This window comes from Cyprinus carpio, chromosome A7 (genome assembly GCF_018340385.1).
Source record: "Cyprinus carpio isolate SPL01 chromosome A7, ASM1834038v1, whole genome shotgun sequence".
NCBI lineage: Eukaryota > Metazoa > Chordata > Actinopteri > Cypriniformes > Cyprinidae > Cyprinus > Cyprinus carpio.
In genome coordinates, this window is record NC_056578.1 from 18612230 (window position 1) to 18631835 (window position 19606).

At 42.0% G+C, this 19606-nt stretch overlaps 1 protein-coding gene across 1 annotated transcript in view; it reads right to left on the bottom strand.

The window, feature by feature from the left end:
* LOC109079510 (immunoglobulin superfamily DCC subclass member 4-like) overlaps positions 1-19606 on the bottom strand; it is a 73117-nt gene that overhangs the window by 42433 nt on the left and 11078 nt on the right. Inside the window, exons 2-3 of the mRNA XM_042760099.1 lie at positions 8322-8630; positions 5326-5485 (exon numbers count right to left, since the gene is read on the bottom strand). Of these exons, the coding sequence (XP_042616033.1) occupies positions 5326-5485; positions 8322-8630 (469 nt within the window). The remainder of the gene's footprint in view (positions 1-5325; positions 5486-8321; positions 8631-19606) is intronic.

A 19606-nucleotide genomic window follows, 5' to 3' on the forward strand; every position in this document is an offset into this window, starting at 1 on the left:
GATTGGTTTGCAGCGATCGACCTGAAGGATGCGTACTTTCATGTGTCGATCCTTCCGCGCCACAGACCTTTTCTGCGGTTTGCGTTCGAAGGATGGGCATATCAGTACAAGGTCCTGCCCTTCGGGCTGTCCCTGTCTCCCCGTGTCTTCACGTAAGTCACGGAGGCGGCTCTTGTTCCCCTCAGAGAGCAGGGTGTTCATATTCTCAACTATCTAGACGATTGACTGATACTAGCACAATCTCGGGATCAGTTGTGCGAGCACAGGGACCTGGTGCTCCGGCACCTCAGCCTGTTGGGCCTTCGGGTCAACTGGGAAAAGAGCAAACTCTTGCCAAGGCAGAGGATCTCTTTTCTTGGTATGGAGTTGGATTCGGTCGAACAGACAGCACGCCTCACAGAGGGAACATGCGCGGTCGGTGCTAGCCTGCTTGAATACATTCAAGAGCAGGACAGCGCCCCCACTGAAACTCTTTCAGAGGCTCCTGGGGCATATGGTGGCCGCAGCGGCACTTACACCGCTCGGCCTGTTACATATGAGACCGCTCCAGCACTGGCTTTATGGCCGAGTCCCGAGGTGGGCGTGGAAGCGCGGCACTCACCGGGTCCAAGTTACACCGGCCTGTCGCCAAACCCTCACCCCGTGGTCAGATCTTGCGTTCCTCAGGGCAGGGGTGCCCCTAGAGCAGATCTCCAGGCATGCTGTGGTTTACACGGATGCCTCCACCACCGGCTGGGGGGCCACGTACAACGGGCATGCAGTCTCAGGGGTTTGGACGGGCCCGCAGCTGCAGTGGCACATCAATTGCCTAGAGTTGTTAGCAGTGCACCTTGCCTTGAACCGTCTCAAAGGTCACTTACGAGGCAAGCATGTGCTGGTCCGAACGGACAACACGGCGACCGTTGCGTACATCAACCGACAAGGTGGTCTGCGCTCCCGTCGCATGTCACAACTCGCCCGCCACCTCCTCCTTTGGAGTCAGAAGGTTCTGAGGTCACTTCGTGCCGTTCACATTCCAGGCCTGCTCAACCGTACAGCCGACGAGCTGTCTCGAGCAATGCTGCCGGGAGAATGGCGACTCCATCCCCTGACGGTCCAGCTGATTTGGAGACGGTTCGGAGACGCTCAGGTAGACCTGTTTGCTTCTCCAGAGACCGCTCACTGCCAGTTGTTCTACTCCCTGACTGAGGGAACTCTCGGCAGGGATGCACTGGCACACAGCTGGCCGCGGGGCCTACGCAAGTATGCGTTTCGCCCAGTGAGCCTTCTTGCACAGACACTGTGCAAAGTCCGGGAGGACGAGGAGCAAGTCTTGCTAGTGGTGCCGTATTGGCCCACGCGGACCTGGTTCCCCCGAACTAGTGCTCCTCGCGACAGCCCCTCCTTGGCCGATTCCTCTGAGGAAGGATCTACTGACTCAGAGACGGGCCACCATTTGGCACCCGCGTCCAGACCTTTGGAAACTCCATGTCTGGTCCCTGGGTGGGACGCGGAGGTTCTAGGTGACCTGCCCCAGGAGGTAGCGAACACCATCACTTCGGCAAGAGCACGAGACACGCTTATGCCTTGAAGTGGAACCTGTTCGTCGAGTGGTGTTCTTCTCGCTGAGAAGACCCCCGAAGATGCCTGATTGTGGTTGTGCTTTCCTTTCTGCAGCAAGGGCTGGAGCGAAGGCTGTCTCCCTCCACCCTCAAAGTCCAGGTTGCCGCTATTGCTGCGTACCATGACCCCGTGAATGGGAAGTCTTTAGGTAAGAATGACCTCGTCATCAGGTTCCTTAGAGGGGCCAGGAGGTTAAATCCTTCCCGGCCCCCCTCCATACCCTCTTGGGACCTGACTCTGGTGCTGAAATCACTACAGCAGGCCCCATTCGAGCCTTTGCATTCAGTCGAGCCAAAGTTTCTTTCATTGAAAACTCTGCTCCTGCTTGCACTGGCCTCCATCAAGAGGGTAGGGGACCTGCACGCATTTTCGGTCGACGATTCGTGCCTAGAGTTTGGGCCGGCTGACTCCCAGGTCCCCACGTCCCGTCGCCATGGTTGCTGTACCGCCGCTGAGCTGCCGGGTCTCTGGCTCGGCTCCTCAGTGAAAAGCTGGTATGCATTGCACCTGCTGCCTTCTTATACTCACGCTGTGATCAGCGGCAGCTGGATGCAATAATTGCATGCCAATGTGCATTGGCTCGTTTAGTTTACACTCGAAGTAGATTGGTCTATTGAAGTGATATCCCATTTTCGTCGGTCACCGACGTGGCGTCTCCATTCCCTCTGTTCGAGAGCGTCAACAAAGGCCCTACTCACGCACCCTCTGCCAACCCGTGGAACCAGGTGAGCCCTGCACCCCACACTCGCACCACACTCAGGCCTGCTCACAAGCCGCCCGAGATGGGTCCCTGTGTTTCCACCTCGCTGCCCCACTGCGGGTACGGCTGTGGTTCCACTGGTCCCGCTTGTACGGTTTCTAAGCGATAGAGCCGGTCCCTCCAGCCGATATGAGGACAGGGTTTTACAGCCCCTACTTCATTGTACCCAAGAAAGGCGGTGGGTTACGACCGATCTTGGATCTGCGAGTTTTGAACCGGGCCCTTCATCGGCTACCATTCAAGATGTTGACGCAGAAACGCATCTTTGGGTGCGTCCGTCCCCGAGATTGGTTTGCAGCGATCGACCTGAAGGATGCGTACTTTCATGTGTCGATCCTTCCGCGCCACAGACCTTTTCTGCGGTTTGCGTTCGAAGGACGGGCATATCAGTACAAGGTCCTGCCCTTCGGGCTGTCCCTGTCTCCCCGTGTCTTCACGAAAGTCACGGAGGCGGCTCTTGTTCCCCTCAGAGAGCAGGGTGTTCACGTTCTCAGCTATCTGATACAAGCACAATCTCGGGATCAGTTGTGCGAGCACAGGGACCTGGTGCTCCGCCACATCAGCCTGTTGGGCCTTCGGGTCAACTGGGAAAAGAGCAAACTCTTGCCAAGGCAGAGGATCTCTTTTCTTGGTATGGAGTTGGATTCGGTCGAACAGACAGCACGCCTCACAGAGGAACATGCGCGGTCGGTGCTAGCCTGCTTGAATACATTCAAGAGCAGGACAGCGCCCCCACTGAAACTCTTTCAGAGGCTCCTGGGGCATATGGCGGCCGCAGCGGCACTTACACCGCTCGGCCTGTTACATATGAGACCGCTCCAGCACTGGCTTTATGGCCGAGTCCCGAGGTGGGCGTGGAAGCGCGGCACTCACCGGGTCCAAGTTACACCGGCCTGTCGCCAAACCCTCACCCCGTGGTCAGATCTTGCGTTCCTCAGGGCAGGGGTGCCCCTAGAGCAGATCTCCAGGCATGCTGTGGTTTACACGGATGCCTCCACCACCGGCTGGGGGGCCACGTACAACGGGCATGCAGTCTCAGGGGTTTGGACGGGCCCGCAGCTGCAGTGGCACATCAATTGCCTAGAGTTGTTAGCAGTGCACCTTGCCTTGAACCGTCTCAAAGGTCACTTACGAGGCAAGCATGTGCTGGTCCGAACGGACAACACGGCGACCGTTGCGTACATCAACCGACAAGGTGGTCTGCGCTCCCGTCGCATGTCACAACTCGCCCGCCACCTCCTCCTTTGGAGTCAGAAGGTTCTGAGGTCACATCGTGCCGTTCACATTCCAGGCCTGCTCAACCGTACAGCCGACGAGCTGTCTCGAGCAATGCTGCCGGGAGAATGGCGACTCCATCCCCTGACGGTCCAGCTGATTTGGAGACGGTTCGGAGCCGCTCAGGTAGACCTGTTTGCTTCTCCAGAGACCGCTCACTGCCAGTTGTTCTACTCCCTGACTGAGGGAACTCTCGGCGGGGATGCACTGGCACACAGCTGGCCGCGGGGCCTACGCAAGTATGCGTTTCCCCCAGTGAGCCTTCTTGCACAGACACTGTGCAAAGTCCGGGAGGACGAGGAGCAAGTCTTGCTAGTGGTGCCGTATTGGCCCACGCGGACCTGGTTCCCCCGAACTAGTGCTCCTCGCGACAGCCCCTCCTTGGCCGATTCCTCTGAGGAAGGATCTACTGACTCAGAGACGGGCCACCATTTGGCACCCGCGTCCAGACCTTTGGAAACTCCATGTCTGGTCCCTGGACGGGACGCGGAGGTTCTAGGTGACCTGCCCCAGGAGGTAGCGAACACCATCACTTCGGCAAGAGCACGAGACACGCTTATGCCTTGAAGTGGAACCTGTTCGTCGAGTGGTGTTCTTCTCGCCAAGAAAAACCCTGAAGATGCCTGATTGTGGTTGTGCTTTCCTTTCTGCAGCAAGGGCTGGAGCGAAGGCTGTCTCCCTCCACCCTCAAAGTCCAGGTTGCCGCTAGTGCTTTGTGCGTTGAATGAGTGAGTGGGAAGTCTTTAGGTAAGCATGACCTCGTCATCAGGTTCCTTAGAGGGGCCAGGAGGTTAAATCCTTCCCGGCCCCCCTCCATACCCTCTTGGGACCTGACTCTGGTGCTGAAATCACTACAGCAGGCCCCATTCGAGCCTTTGCATTCAGTCGAGCCAAAGTTTCTTTCATTGAAAACTCTGCTCCTGCTTGCACTGGCCTCCATCAAGAGGGTAGGGGGACCTGCACGCATTTTCGGTCGACGATTCGTGCCTAGAGTTTGGGCCGGCTGACTCCCAGGTCCCCACGTCCCGTCGCCATGGTTGCTGTACCGCCGCTGAGCTGCCGGGTCTCTGGCTCGGCTCCTCAGCGAAAAGCTGGTATGCATTGCACCTGCCCGTGCTGCCTTCTTATACTCACGCTGTGATCAGCGGCAGCTGGATGCAATAATTGCATGCCAATGTGCATTGGCTCGTTTAGTTTACACTCGAAGTAGATTGGTCTATTGAAGTGATATCCCATTTTCGTCGGTCACCGACGTGGCGTCTCCATTCCCTCCTTCAGGGAACGAGGGTTACCATACGTAACCGAGACGTTTCTTGAGCATCAAACTGCATATTTGGTTAAAATTCAGCTTTGCCATCACAGGAATAATTTGCACTTTAAAAAACATTAAAATAGATAGCAGCTGTTATAAATTGTAAAAATATTTCACAATATTTCTACTGTATTTTGATCAAATAAATACAACATAAGAAACTTTCACAAACATTAAAATAAATAAATAAATCTTACCTACCCCAAATGTCTGAACAGTAGTGCATGTATAATTAATAATATGTTTGTCTTTCAAATAAAGTTAGTTCCCATTTTGGACTAGCTTCGCACTTGCTCTTTGCAAACAATGTCATATATGAATAAAGCATGACAAAAAGGGAATCACACATGACAAAGCTCACGCCAAGATAACTTACCTGGATGGTTCTAGAGGTTGTGTGGGTGCAGGTAGGGGTGCCTGGTCCTTCTCCCAGGTGATACTTGGGGTGGGCAAGCCATCTACATAGCACTCAAACCGGGCAGTGCCACCTACTGGCACAACCTGAGGTTCAGGATCCTGAAGAAAACGGGACAAGCCTAAGAAAGACAGAGAGAGCAAGAGAATGAGGCAGAGAGAAAAGAAGAAGAAAGCAACATGTAATCAAAAAAGGTAATCAGTGAATCCATCACATTAACTTTTCATGGAATAAGAACGTATCCACATGGTGGGAGTAGAGGAAGGCGAGCGGGGCCCCTGACCTCTGCTCCGGGGCCTCAGAGCTTTGAAAATTCTCTCACTTTGATCTGCTACATCTGCTAGACTCACACTGCTCATAACCCCACAGTACACTGAACAACTCACACACACACAAGAACAAATGAGAGGATACTCCAATATTCAACCAAGTACCAAATACATAACCAGAGTTAAAATTTTGGTAACAGCTTGTTTCAGTTTGCATTATTTTTTTCTGAGCATGTTATTGTGCTAGGATTGCTGTGGACAGCTGACTCCCAAAGATTTTGATATTCTTCATATTCTGTGCAGTGGTTAGATTGAAGGAGTAATATTTTTTACGTTTTATGGATATTTTTACCTTTATACGGCCAATTTTTTCTGACCTAATTAAATGTATGCATCATCTTTTGTGGGAAATTATTAAATTTAATCAAATTCAAATAGCAAGACACTACAGGGTTGTTAGCAATCAAATGAAATCAGTATCAACAAAATTTGTGTTTGCAATGCAGAGGTGGCACAGAATCTGGCATTTAGATGGATTTACACAGACAGTTTAATGCAGGACATGAATGCAGTTAACCTGCAGTTGCAAATGCATAAACAATGTTTTGATGTATTTAAAACAAAATGTTGAATACTATATTTGAAATTATTTTTTTTTGGGGGGGGGGGGGGGGGGTAATATACTTTAAATATAAACCTAAAATTGGCAGTAGGTGGTGTCAAATCACTGCATGAGTGAGTCATTGAGTCATTCATTCAACCGTTTCAAAACAACGCCGTGTTTTGCTCAGAGACGCAAAACAGCTCTGCTGTGGCTTTGTTTGAATCTAAGAACTGTTGTGTCTAAAATGTAAATCACTTAATATTAACTTAATTGTGTATGTCAAATCAATATCACATTTGCAATCTTCATGTGATACTGACTAAATCAGATGACAAATATAAATCATACAGGGGCATTTTTGCCATCTTATCTTGAATTTTGGGGGAATTCTAAAAGTATTTTAACAGACTAATTCATGCAGAGAAAGCGTAAACTCTAAATGTGCTTGTGCAGTAGTCTAACCTACATCTCACAGTGTATGCATGCACTCTTTGGCTGTGTTTTTGCAATATATTTGATAATGTCAAATCGCATATCGTTTAAGCATCAATTACAATATTATCGTAGATGATGTATTGCATACCTTTAAGAGTTATAATGGACCAACAATATTTCAAGGGATTACTGAATATTGAAACTTCTCTGAAATTTATGGTCACCCAGAGGAGCAGGCATCAATTTTCAAATCTAAAAAAGTTCCTAAACAAGCTCACCCATGAAAAACATCGGCGTACATAACAGCTCCGCAGGCAGTGCAGCCTGCTCAGCTGAGACCTGTTAAACATTAACACCAGATATTTTTGACTTGTACACAGCATGCGGTCTAAAGCAAACACACTCTCCAAAAAAAAAAAAAAAACATAGGAGATTTACTGGAGCACACACCAGCAGCATGGTTATGTGTAAGTGTGAGCATCTGAAATAACAAAGCATTTCAAGAATAATGAGAAATATTCTGCCACTGAGAGAAAAAGCCTTATGAGAACAAAAAAAAGTAGTATATAGAAAACTGTTTTAATGAGGATCCCTTCCCCCACCACTGTCACCACCGAGTGAGTAATAATGAATAAGATAATTATCATGATAACTGTAAGTGTGTGACTGGCTGCTACTGAGAGTCACTGTGCCTCAGATCAGCTCACCTCCACATGCTGCAGCACAGAGGATCCCAGTCATGCAGACGACAGATAACCAGGGTAAATTACAAAACCATGTACACACATCCCTCCCCTGGTAGAGACCTTCACTGCACTGATATCTCAATGGAGGAGATGGTCTCTCTCCAATCCCATGTCTCTCTGTCTGGCTCATTCCCAAATACTGCGACAAAGATCTACAGTAAATATTCAAGAAATGTCTGTAATATGTTATTTGTATGATCTAAATTAAAATCAAGTTTTTAATTATGAGATTCCCACCATTATGGGAAGCAACTGTTTCCCCACCACCAAGAAAAAAAAAAATCACCTTAAATCAAATAAGAACTACTTTTGTTGGCCTTTATGACGAATAACAATGACATGTTATTTTTCTATTCTTATATCAGTTTTTTCAATTTTTTTATGTTAGACTAACATGACACGCTCTCTCTTACATTAAAACTGCAGTGTCCATCAGTGTCTACAGCAGAGATGGCAGGCATCATTACTACCTACATAAAAGTAATAAAGCAAAATTGAATGAACAGAAATAAAGAAGGAACACAGAGTCATGGCCAATGAAATACATAATGACTAAAGGAAATGGTCTTTATCGTCTAGTGGGCTGCCTTAAACACAACGAGAAAGAAAAAAAGAAACAGTGAGGTAAAGAGATAAAGGAGCTGAAGGCTGATCTCTTTCTCCCTCCTCAGGCTCTTCAAAAAGCACAATCGATAATTTATTAGATGTTCATCAGATATGCATACACAGTAATTAGAATGTGATGCTTTCCAGATGATGCAGATTTAAAAACGAAACACACAACCAAAAACCTGAACGTTGGCTGGCCTCTAAAGTTTGAAAGAATCTGGTTCTGTGATCACTCTTTGACCCACAGCTGCTGTGTGTTGGACATAAATCAGAGTAGAAAGTGTTTATACTCACTGGCGAGATGCAGGGTGAGAGCCCGGCTGGTCAGCGCTCCTGTCGAGCTGGTACTTAGGCAACTGTATCCGCCCTCCACACCCACTGGAGCCTGGCCATCCGTGGAAGAGGGCAAGATGAGTAGAGACCCGTTGGGCAAAGGCCGGATGGTCTGGCTTTCTGAGAGAAGCACCCCATCCCGCAGCCAGGTCACGTTGAGGGGGGACTCACTGGCCCCCAGGTGGCATTCCAGCAGCAAAGGGTGATCAGGCTCCAGAACCACATGGACAGGACCAGCACCACAGCTCAGCTCCACGGATATGGGCTTCTCTAATTAGTGAGGGAGAGGAGGAGAGAGAGAAAGAGCTGATGTCACAACTTCTGATGAACAAAAGAAAGCGTGAAAGAAAGAAAGCTAAAAGAAAATGATCAGCAAAAAGGGTTCATGACATTTTTATTTGATTCAAAGAGAAATTTTGCTAATACAAAATGATTTGACAGAATACTAAATTGCATTTGATTGAAAAAAAAAAAAATCTTATAAAGGTAGAATACTATAAATTCTTCCACTAATGTATCTTGGGTTAAAAAAGAAAAAGAAACTACTTCAGAAAGTAACCTGTAAGGACAACATACAGGCTACTTGGAATACAACACACAGTACAGTACAAACAGTGTGTAACAACATAAGTGACCATATATGAGAGGGATATTTTGAAAATAAATTCCAGTATATTATTTACTAAAATGTAATCACTTACTTAATCCAAAAGTCATTGTATGAAGGTAACATAATTTGGCTGCTTTTAATTGCTTTTATAGTGCCAAATGCCACAAAACAGTATTAAAGGAAAGCAGAATCAATTCGATTAGGGGACTTTATACTGGGGTCCAATGGGCCGCAAAAAGATACTACGTCATCTGTGGGAAAATGTCTGTTGAAAAAAATGGGGGGTGGGGGTGTGAAATGAAAAAAAAAAAAAATCAGAAATCTGGTCAGAAAATGATGATTATGACTACTTCATCTATCCATAGACTCTTTTGGAAAAAAAAAAGAATAAATTAATTAAAAATGTAATTAATTTTATTTTTAAAAATAAAAGCAAATCTGTATATAATTTAGTGTTCATCTCTCCTTCCTTACAACAAATCTTTTCTTGTTATTGTTGCCCAAGGCAATCTTCTTTGTAAAACTGCTTTACAATGATATTCATTGTGAAAACTGCTATAAAAAAATACAGGTGTAAAAATAAATTTGACTCTAATTGTTCAAAAAAAGTGCTCAATGTATGTTGATTAATACAATACAATACAATATAATATAATATTACAGTAGCTCACCAACACCCACAGCTACTGTGCTGGAGCTGAATCAGAATATAAAATGTTTGTACTGACTGACAAGATGCAGGTGGGTGAACTGAATTGAATTGAAAATGTTCTCTTTGGGTGAATAAATACCTCAAATTACTCTAAAAGTAGGTGAAAAAAAGGGACGTCGTGACGTGAACTAAAGTAAATATTTTCGACCTCATTTTCACAATTTATTTTGGTTTTAGTACAGCACAGTACAATGACAAAAGACTGACTATTTATTTTTAAAACAAGCATTATATATTGTAAAGACAATATTATTCTTTTACAAAAACAGTAGCCTATTTATGTTTTTTATACATGAACATGCAGAGCTGGCTGCATATTTTAGAAAGACCAAAGAAAAAACGTCAGTCTTCAACACAGCATATCTGACTCAATATTTTATTGATGACTGACATTTACTTTTTACCAAACAAAGAAAACAGATCTTGTAGCAGCATTCAGTTATCTGGAAAACACCATTTACTTTACACTCAAAGTAACTTGCAGAACAGTATTATTCACGTTGTCAGTCATGTCAAGCATGAGGCAATAATTTTATAACGACTATGCTAATCAGCCAGCCATAACACTATTTCAGCACTCTGTACACTTACACACACACCGAGCAAGACCACACGTTGTGCACACATTAGTCCTCCACATTTTCGTGCTGCAGTAAGCTCCCAATTAATTACGCTAATGGGAAATGGAATTATTTCCTAGATTAAAGTGGAAGCTGACCCTTCGGCATCCCTGGATGTGTGTGTGTGTGTGTGTGTGTGTGTGTGTGTGTGTGTGTGTGTGTGTGTGTGTGTGTGTGTGTGTGTGTGTGTGTGTAAAACAGAGACAAGCTAGCAACCAAGAGCAGCTCACACAGTTAGCACACAAGAGGAGGAAGGGAAAACACAGTAATACTTGTTGGATGGCTGAAATCCAGAGTGCACAGACAAATATGTGAGAGAGTGACTTCTGAGGCAGAGAGAACACAGACTGACAGAGAGAGACTCGCAGTAAGTTCAGCACAACCAGAGCTGCAGGGTCCCGGAGTGCAATCGCCTACCTCTGTTTATAGGTGAAAATAAGGCCACTAAGCTCCTGGCTCCAAAAAGGCCAGCGCAATTCCAAATGCGATCTTATTAGTAAGTGAGAGAACAAATGCGTATGCCTGTGTATAGAAAAAAACCCCGCTGCCCAGCATCAAAGGCATTAGAGATCTGTGGGCCATAATAACAGAAACACTGGCCTACTTTCCCCAGCCATTAACAGTTAGACAGAGAACGCAGGATTGCTTCAACAGACAGTCAACCCAGCTCACCTTCACTGCACTTCTATGTCCTCTTGCTGTCTTTCTTCTATTCAATCTCCAATTAAATCTCATTAAGGCCATTTATGGTAATTTCTCTGCCAATTTCATTTTTTTGGGGTTTTTTTTTTTGGCGATGGACCTCTGCTGCTGTGGACTCCTTCTGAGATCAATCCAGTGGGGAATCTCGTGGCATGGAAGAGATCCAACCAAATCATCACTGCTACTCTGCCTTTGTAAATGAAGAGAGAGCTAAACACAGATGAAAGAGAGAAGAGACAGTATTTTCCACTGAGACACTAGTTATGTAGTAGCCCAAAGCATAGTACCAAAACCACAAAACACTCCGCTGAAAATAGGTCATATAATAAATTTTGGATGCTGGTTTCCTTATGGTTGTATCAACCAGCTTCACTATAAATGTCATGCTCATGAGCTGGTTTGAGCTGGTTTGAGCCGGTCCTAAGCTGCTCAGGACCAGCATATGACCAGCTTAAACCAGCTCATGACCAGCAAAGGACCATCTTAAACCAGCTCAAACCAGCAGTCAAGCTTCAAAACATACCTAACCAGCATATGCTGTTTTTTCAACAGATAATTCAATTTAACTGTGCCTCAGAATCTTCAATGTGTGTTTTTTTTTCAAAGCTCAGTCATGGCCTTTCTTGAGGACTTGCCTTTCTCTATGCATTGACAAAGCCTTTGCAATTTTTTTGCATTCATCTCCTGACTTGTACCTGTCCACAACTTTATCCCTGAGATCTTTTGACAGTGCCTTGCCACCCATGGCTGACTGATTGATTAAGTTGGACTGAATTATCCAGGAAAGCTCTTTTCATGCTGAGCCAAACAAAATGACCACAGCTGATCACAATTCAAAGGCAAATGGCTTTTGTTGCGTCCGAAAGCTCTAAAATACTGCCTTTGGAGGACACATTCCAATGCAGGAAGGCATCAAGGCACGTCCGAATCCAAAGTTAGCTTCACTTCCTGTCTCATGAGATACCTTCATCTGATCGATTTTTGAAGGAAGCATTGATGTATCCTTCGCTGCCTTTGATATCCCACAATCCTGTGCATTCCATTCCATGATGGTTGAGCTAAAAATAAAGATTTGATCTGAAAGTTGAGTTTGGTTGTGAGAAGTTGTGCGTTCCATTCTGGTGACGGTTGATTTTGCACTTTTGATGTTAGCTCTAGCGAGAAATCAGTATTATAGTAATTAAATATTTGTTAAGTTATCACCAAAACTCTTACTATTTTGTTGTAGATCATTAAACGGCTATGCTGCCTCAGAAGCTTGTCTGGAATCAGTTTCATGAGGTGAATTCACGCAAAAACGCTGCCTGAAAAATCATTGCCTGATATGAGGCAGCAAGTCAGCTGCCTATGGCTTTTGGACGCAGCCTTTGTGTGCCATTGAGAAGGCGATTATCTACACCTGATTGAGTCATTTTTAACAGCATTCCTCCAGTAAAGCATGGAGGTGGTAATATCCTGTTATGGGGGTGTTTCTCTGTAGCAGGGACTGGAGCACTCATCAGGACAGAAGGAAAAATGGATGGGACAAAACATTCATTAGCCAAACTCTGTTTTAAATGTTATTTTTAACAAGCCAGATTAGATGTAAGTTGAACCACAGTGCAAGTATGTGCCGAACCGCTGATGGAAAACGGTAAGTTTTTTTTTTACCGATAACCGTTACACCCCTAGTGTAGAGTGTATATCTGTTCTTATTGTTGTTACCATCAGCATATATGTTCAGATATGGAGTGTTTGGGTGTGTTGTTTTCTCTTTTGATTAAGATATTTTAACCACTTATATGATAAATATTGTTCTTTTAAGCATAAACCTTTTGGAACTTAATGCTTATACAGTGGGTATAGAAAAGAATCACCCCCCTTTAAAATAATCACATTTTGTTGCTTTGCAACCTGAAATGAAGATTGAAAGATATAAGACAAACATGTCATAAAAAAAAAAAAAAAAAAAAAAAACTGAGTTGGAAAAAGGATCACCCCACCCTCCTCCTTCCTAAAAATGACTTGGAAACTCAATCAGGTGTAGCTAATCACCGTCTCAATGGCACACAAATCCATCAGATGCGGTCCTTTTAATTAGCTCAGCATGAAAAGAGCTTTCCTGGAGCATTTCAGTCCTTGGTAGTGCAACTGAAGCAAACAACCAACTATGCCCCATAGTTGAAAAAAACAAATCGTATTGTTCTCCATCCAGGTTTCAGCACGGACTTGCACCGCGGTTCAACTTAAATCTGACAATGCATCTGTAATCTGGCTTGTTAAAAATAACAGTTTGACAGAGTTTGCCTAATGTATGTTTCTGTCTTCCCAATACATTACAACAACAGCAATGAATAAAACAAAACAAAACAACAACAACAAAATAAAAAACATGGACAAACCAGTCACTCTTTGTAAACTTTGTTCAATGCGAGTGCTGTATGCTCGAATATGACCAGTCATTTATGCTGTCATTACCCTGGTGTGACACCTGAACAGCACACGTTGCTATCTGTATTTAAACTAAACTCATTCAAGTCTTGCCAGTTTCAACATTCAAGAGCCAGAAGACACAAATGAGAACTCGAGCATGCTGTGAGAAAAATTGTGTGCATTCATCCGAAGCGCCAAACCCGCATCTCGGAGAGTGTGCAAATATTGAGTTCTCTTTCGAGTCTTGTGCTAGAACACAAAAAATTACGTCAACATGCCCGCCTTGGGGAGATTCCTAGCAGACATAGTCGAAGGAACGTACAGTACAGTGTACAGTATACTGGTTCTTAACATTTTTTTTATGTTAATCAAACAACAAAAGACAAGGAAATCACTCACTGCTCTTGACTGAATAGCTCTTGTAATTTAAAAATAATTAATCTTTAATTTATACAGTCAAAATTGCAATGTTATTTTACATTTGATAACTTTATTTAATTTATGTACCTAAAAACTGTTAGACCTACCTAAAAAACCCTGAAAAGGACTGTTTATTTTATATGTATCTTTGTTCGGTTGTATTTATTTGTGCTGTTGCTTGTAGTCAATTAATTGTTCTTATTTTCTTTATTTTTATTTTACAGTATACTCCTTTTTTCCCTAAACACTGAACATACCAAACCGTACTGAAGCGGTGACTCTAATACCATGATACAATCCGAGCCATAAGTAATTACAACCTTTACACCCCTTGTAAACACTAAATCAGGCTTCAGTTCACACTCACATGGAGTAATACTGCTTGGCATTCCTGCCAGCTATTGGCTGAGAACTAAGCACTGCACGAGGACGAAGGTGGAGCAGTGTATGAACATGCGTTTGTGCCAGCTGGATGTGTGACATATGCACTGCACAACCACTAATGAAGGCTGGACGACAGGGACAGATGGTCTGATTGATATCCCAACGCAACAAACCATTTAAATTCAGATGGCAACATGTCTGTGTGGGTGCATTTGTGTGTGTATCCTGGGTCCAGTGCCAGCTATTACTCAGCAGCACGGCACAATCACTTAGAGAGAATACATGAAAACACGATCGCAGAAACAGCATACAGGTAATGTGTCACATCCTATTTTAGAGTGATACAAGTTGAGGCATTGATAAAAACTTGAATCAATGACACCGAAACCGTTCACAGATTAGTTTGTTTCTCACTTGGTGTTACTGCTCTGAACTAATACTTTAAATATTCCAGGATTCAATATATATTGATTTTACAATTAAAAACTGACTAGATTTCACCTTGTATATTTTTGCATTATGGCGTTCATAATACTTTCATTCTCACTGAGAATAAAACACAAAACCATTGAATAAGAGAGACCTGTAAGTGCCTGGTAACAGATTACATGACTTCACAATTGTCACAATATTTTCAGTAATAAGGCTTTCATTTTTTGTAGTCTGACTTGGGGCAGTTATGATCATGTAATATTATCAGGTTGTTTGGGTTTATTTCTCTTTACTTTGGAGACAAATTTTTAAATAAATCAAATGTTTTCCCCTCAAAAAATGCATTTGTTTTTAACATAATGACATTAAAGTGACTTCATTAAAAAAGGTTAAAAGAATAAGTGTGTAAATGCAAAAAATGTTCATTGAAATAAAAACCATTCATTATTTATTTTGTTACTTTGTCTTTTTTTTCTTGTTTACAATGTATTCATTTTGATTTACACAACAAAATCTAAAGAAAACAACTAAAAGCAGAAATGCAGACAAAAGTGCTGCTTGATATTTGGTTGTTTTTGGCATCAATAAGGCAGTTGTTCAATCAATGCAAATATCTTGGTTTCTCCACATGCACTTTTCTCCACATTTACCACTACATGCCATTTCCAACATTTCAACCTTTGGCATGGAGTGTAAGTCCATATTTGTAAGACTTGCTTATTTGCAATACCTGGTCATATATTTTGTCATATGTGTCATTCTTGTTAATGAATCATTAGATGCAGAAACCCCTCCTTTAAAAATGTATGTCCATTATTTCTGTCCAGAATGAGTGAAACATTTCATGTTATAAAATGAACAGAAATTTTAGATTATTTACTTCCACAAGTACTACATGCAGACGAGAAGTAAATTTGACTACTTTATAATAATAAGGGAAAAAAATAACTGAAGAAGAGATTGTTAATTGCATATTTGTTTGCAAACTGATTTAATATCCTGCAAAAAAAAAAAAAGAGAGAGAGAGAGAAAAAAAATCAACAACACAATGAATTTAATTATTACAATTATTCTATCCATACAATGAAAAGATTTTTGGACCCCACTGACTTCCATTGTATGGGCAATAACAGGTGAAACATTAATTAAAACCATCTTTTGTGTTCTACAGCATAAGTCATACAAGAATGACATGAGGGTGAGTAAAGATATGTTAGTCCAAATCTAAGCAAAATGACAATCAACATCCATGTGCCATGCTGGTAAAATTACTGAACTATACAGCATTGAAGAATAAAAGCGGACGCCTACTGCAGTGTATGGGAATTGAATGGGAGGACTGCAAACTCTCCATCTTTGAGGATATGACAAGAGAGAGTGCAATGATGAGGAAACAGTTTACAGCAGTATGGAAGTTAACATGGGATCACAAGATCAGCTCATCCAACTTCACTGTAGCTCTCTCGGAAGGGAAAAAAGCTAAGTTTTACCAGTCATGCAGAAGCATAAGATATATAAAGGAAAATATTCAACTACAAAGAGGTGACAAGCAGAAAAAAAATTATGAGTTGACCACAAGCATCACAGACTGAAACATGTTATTTAAAAGTGCATGTTTTGGTCCTTAACATGCCATACACAGATCTTAATACTTAGTACATGAAACACAACCAGGGTAACTATAACCAAATGTTCATGCGATAGCTATGACTTGACATTGGGTCACCTCAGAGATCAGCAAAAGTTTGGGGTGTTAAATACCTGCACTAAACAAACCAGTTAGAATGAAATAAAATGTGACAGATGTGATATTTCATTGTGACGTGACAATAAATAGTATGCACAATAGTATATAGACAATAGTATGCAAAAGCCACATACAATTGGGAAATGTCCTTACAAGGACTGTTCAGATAACATCTGCGTATTAGTACATTTGAAAACTTCAGATGCAAAAACTTAAAAAAAATTTTTAAAGCATTTTTATCAGGCTCCTATGCTTAGGTTCAGTAAGTTCACGGTAATGGCAAAGAAAAGGTTATTAGTCAGGTATTGAATGCTTTATTTAAAAAAATGTCTAATGTTGTTTTAAATAGGAGCATGATAAAAATGCTCATGTAAAAAAAATTCTCAGATGGATTTAGAGGCTTTTGCATCTTCATTTATTCATTGACATCTCTATACTATTAGGAGGGGTCTATCAAAAGAACCCATCACACATCGAAACTGTATTCATGTCCAAGCAGAAGCTCAAGGATTTAGTATTTTGATGTCCTTACCAAATCAAGCTGACGTACACTTCTATGCCAAATGAAAAAAATAAGCACAATGCAAACAATGCAACAATTACAGCACTCCTAGCATATCTCACTGTGTTCAGGATGAGGATAATGATAAGGACTTTTAAATTAAGGCTAGTTGAGGGAGACCTGATGAGCAGAATGAGCTGATGGTATTCAAGAGGTCACGGTTAACCAAGCTGACAGCCAATTCTCACAGTGTGTTAAATAGGTCTTCAAGAGCAATGGTGCAAGAGTACTGTCTCATTCAATGCTCAATGCATGTCTCAGGCATTAAAAATCTTGCAAAAATTTCATGGACGAAAAAGTAAACTTTTCTCTTTCTGGCTGTGGCTGTTCTGGCATCCATGGCCAAAACAAAGTTCCTTTGGAATGGATACGTTATATCCTCAGACCATGAACAGAGAATGACTCACTTGCTAGACTTTGCACATCCTGCAGCTGTGCCACTGCCATGTGAACCATTACAACTGGAATCAAAATGCAGTGCACCATAAATGACGTCCGTATCAACCACTCATACAAATTCATAATTAAGCAAAGATGCATTAAGTTGATTTGAGAAGTGACAGTAAACACATTTAAAATGTATAGATTTATATTTCAAATAAAAGCTGTTCTTTTGAACTTTCTACTCATCACAGAATCTAAAGAAAAAAATGCATTTTAAAATGTGACTATAAGAAGTTTCTTGAGCACTAAATCAGCATTAGAATGATTTCTGAAGGATCATGTGACATTGACGACTGAAGTGATGGCTGCTGGAAAAAAATCAGCCTTGATATCACAGGAATAAATTATATTGAACTAGAAAAAAGTTATATAAAACTGTAATAATATTTCACAATATTACTGTTTTTACAATATATTTGATCAAATAAACGTGAGCAGTAGAGACTTATTTTAAAACCATTACAAACTCTCACTGACCCCAAATAGTAGTGTACGCACAAACACATTAATGTTAGTTGTTGAGGCTAACATTTTAAAAATACCAATTAGACACTTTGGACTGGCTGAAATAAACTTTTAAAGTGCAAGGAAATGCCATGAGTCTATCTGAAGAGCTGAATGGAAAAGTGGAAACTGAGTTCCACATCTATACTCAATGGCAGAAGCGTTTCCATTGTCACAGGTGCTATCAGTGTGATAAGAGGTAACAGTCACGGCAGTTACGGAAACTTCAGCTCCACCTCTTTATCTGTAAACCACAGACACATACACAGTGCTAGTATGATATGTATTGATGTTATCTGTCTCTGCATATAAAATTCTGGGAATTCTGCTTAGGGAAACTCAGTGCAGCGTATGAGACAGGTACAACTAGGCAATATTATGGGATATGCTGTAACTAAAAGAACAAGAAACCTGAAAATTGAGTCTTACTGAAATGTATGCTCAAGAGATGTTGCAATAGATCCACTAAGAACTTGTGAGAAAAAGCACAACCATTTGGAAATGTATCCATTGGGCAGATGTTATCTACATGACTTACACTTAATTTAAGTTTACACAGTTCATCTGTTCATGACATACATTTCTTGGGAATCGAACCCTAAACCTTTGCACCCCTACTGGCATGTTAATTTATCTTTTTTTTAAGATAAATTAGACTAATTAAACCAAGAGGCATCAACGAACAAATAACAATTGATTCACATGCAAAAATACATTAAAACATACATTGAAACAAATACATTAAAATGCCTCTCTTGTTTTGTTTTGTTTTTTAAATCTATTATTTTATCATTTAAGAGTGAACAGCTTTCATGTTTGCAAAAATGCCACTTGGTTTGATAAGTAGAAGTCATATGAAGTTATATAATGGAAATTACATTAAGAGATTTTAAGTCACTTCAAGTCACTTAAGTGTCCAAATATTTTTGGGGCCACTATATCCACCTTATCTTTAACATAGCCATTGTAACTTAAATGCTTCTGCTCTTATCTGCTTATTTGTTATTTCGTTTTAATTTATCATCCTAATCATAAACACACTGGTTTGAAGTGCTTACTGCACTTGCTATTCTTCTAGTTACTTTCCTAATGCCGCTAATGAATTGGAAATCTGACACATTCACAGAAAATAGCTTGCTAACGCATTGCAAAAGAAGGTGGACAGTGTACAGAATTAACGTGTACTTTTTTATTTGTATTTCTTGCAAATACTTTGGCAATACATTTTTAAATCAATAAAGCACTTTTGAAGTGACTTGAAAATTCTTCTGCATGCTCACTCACTCCTGCATATCCTAGCGAGTCAAAATAACAGTAGGCTACTGTCTTTTTATAGACTTTTAAGAGGGTCTCACGGACCATAACATTATAATAGTGGGGTCCCCAGATCGCCCAATCTTGGCACAGGTCTGGTTAAAGACCACATTTATCCCTGCAAAACAATCAGTACTACAAACAGGAATTGAAATAGCCCCAGTCTTGACCCCTTTATAGTTACCTTTTCTCCTTTAGAATTATTTGCCATTTTATTTTGTCAAGGCAATTATCACAGTCTTTTGAAAACAAAATTTTAATAGGACAAATGAAGGCAACTAAAGACAGACAGTCATTTGCTTAACAAAAAAAAAAAAAATCATGTACTGAAAGCCTTACACCTGGTGAACCGGCAAGGTTATAAACCTTTTATGAATCTGCTC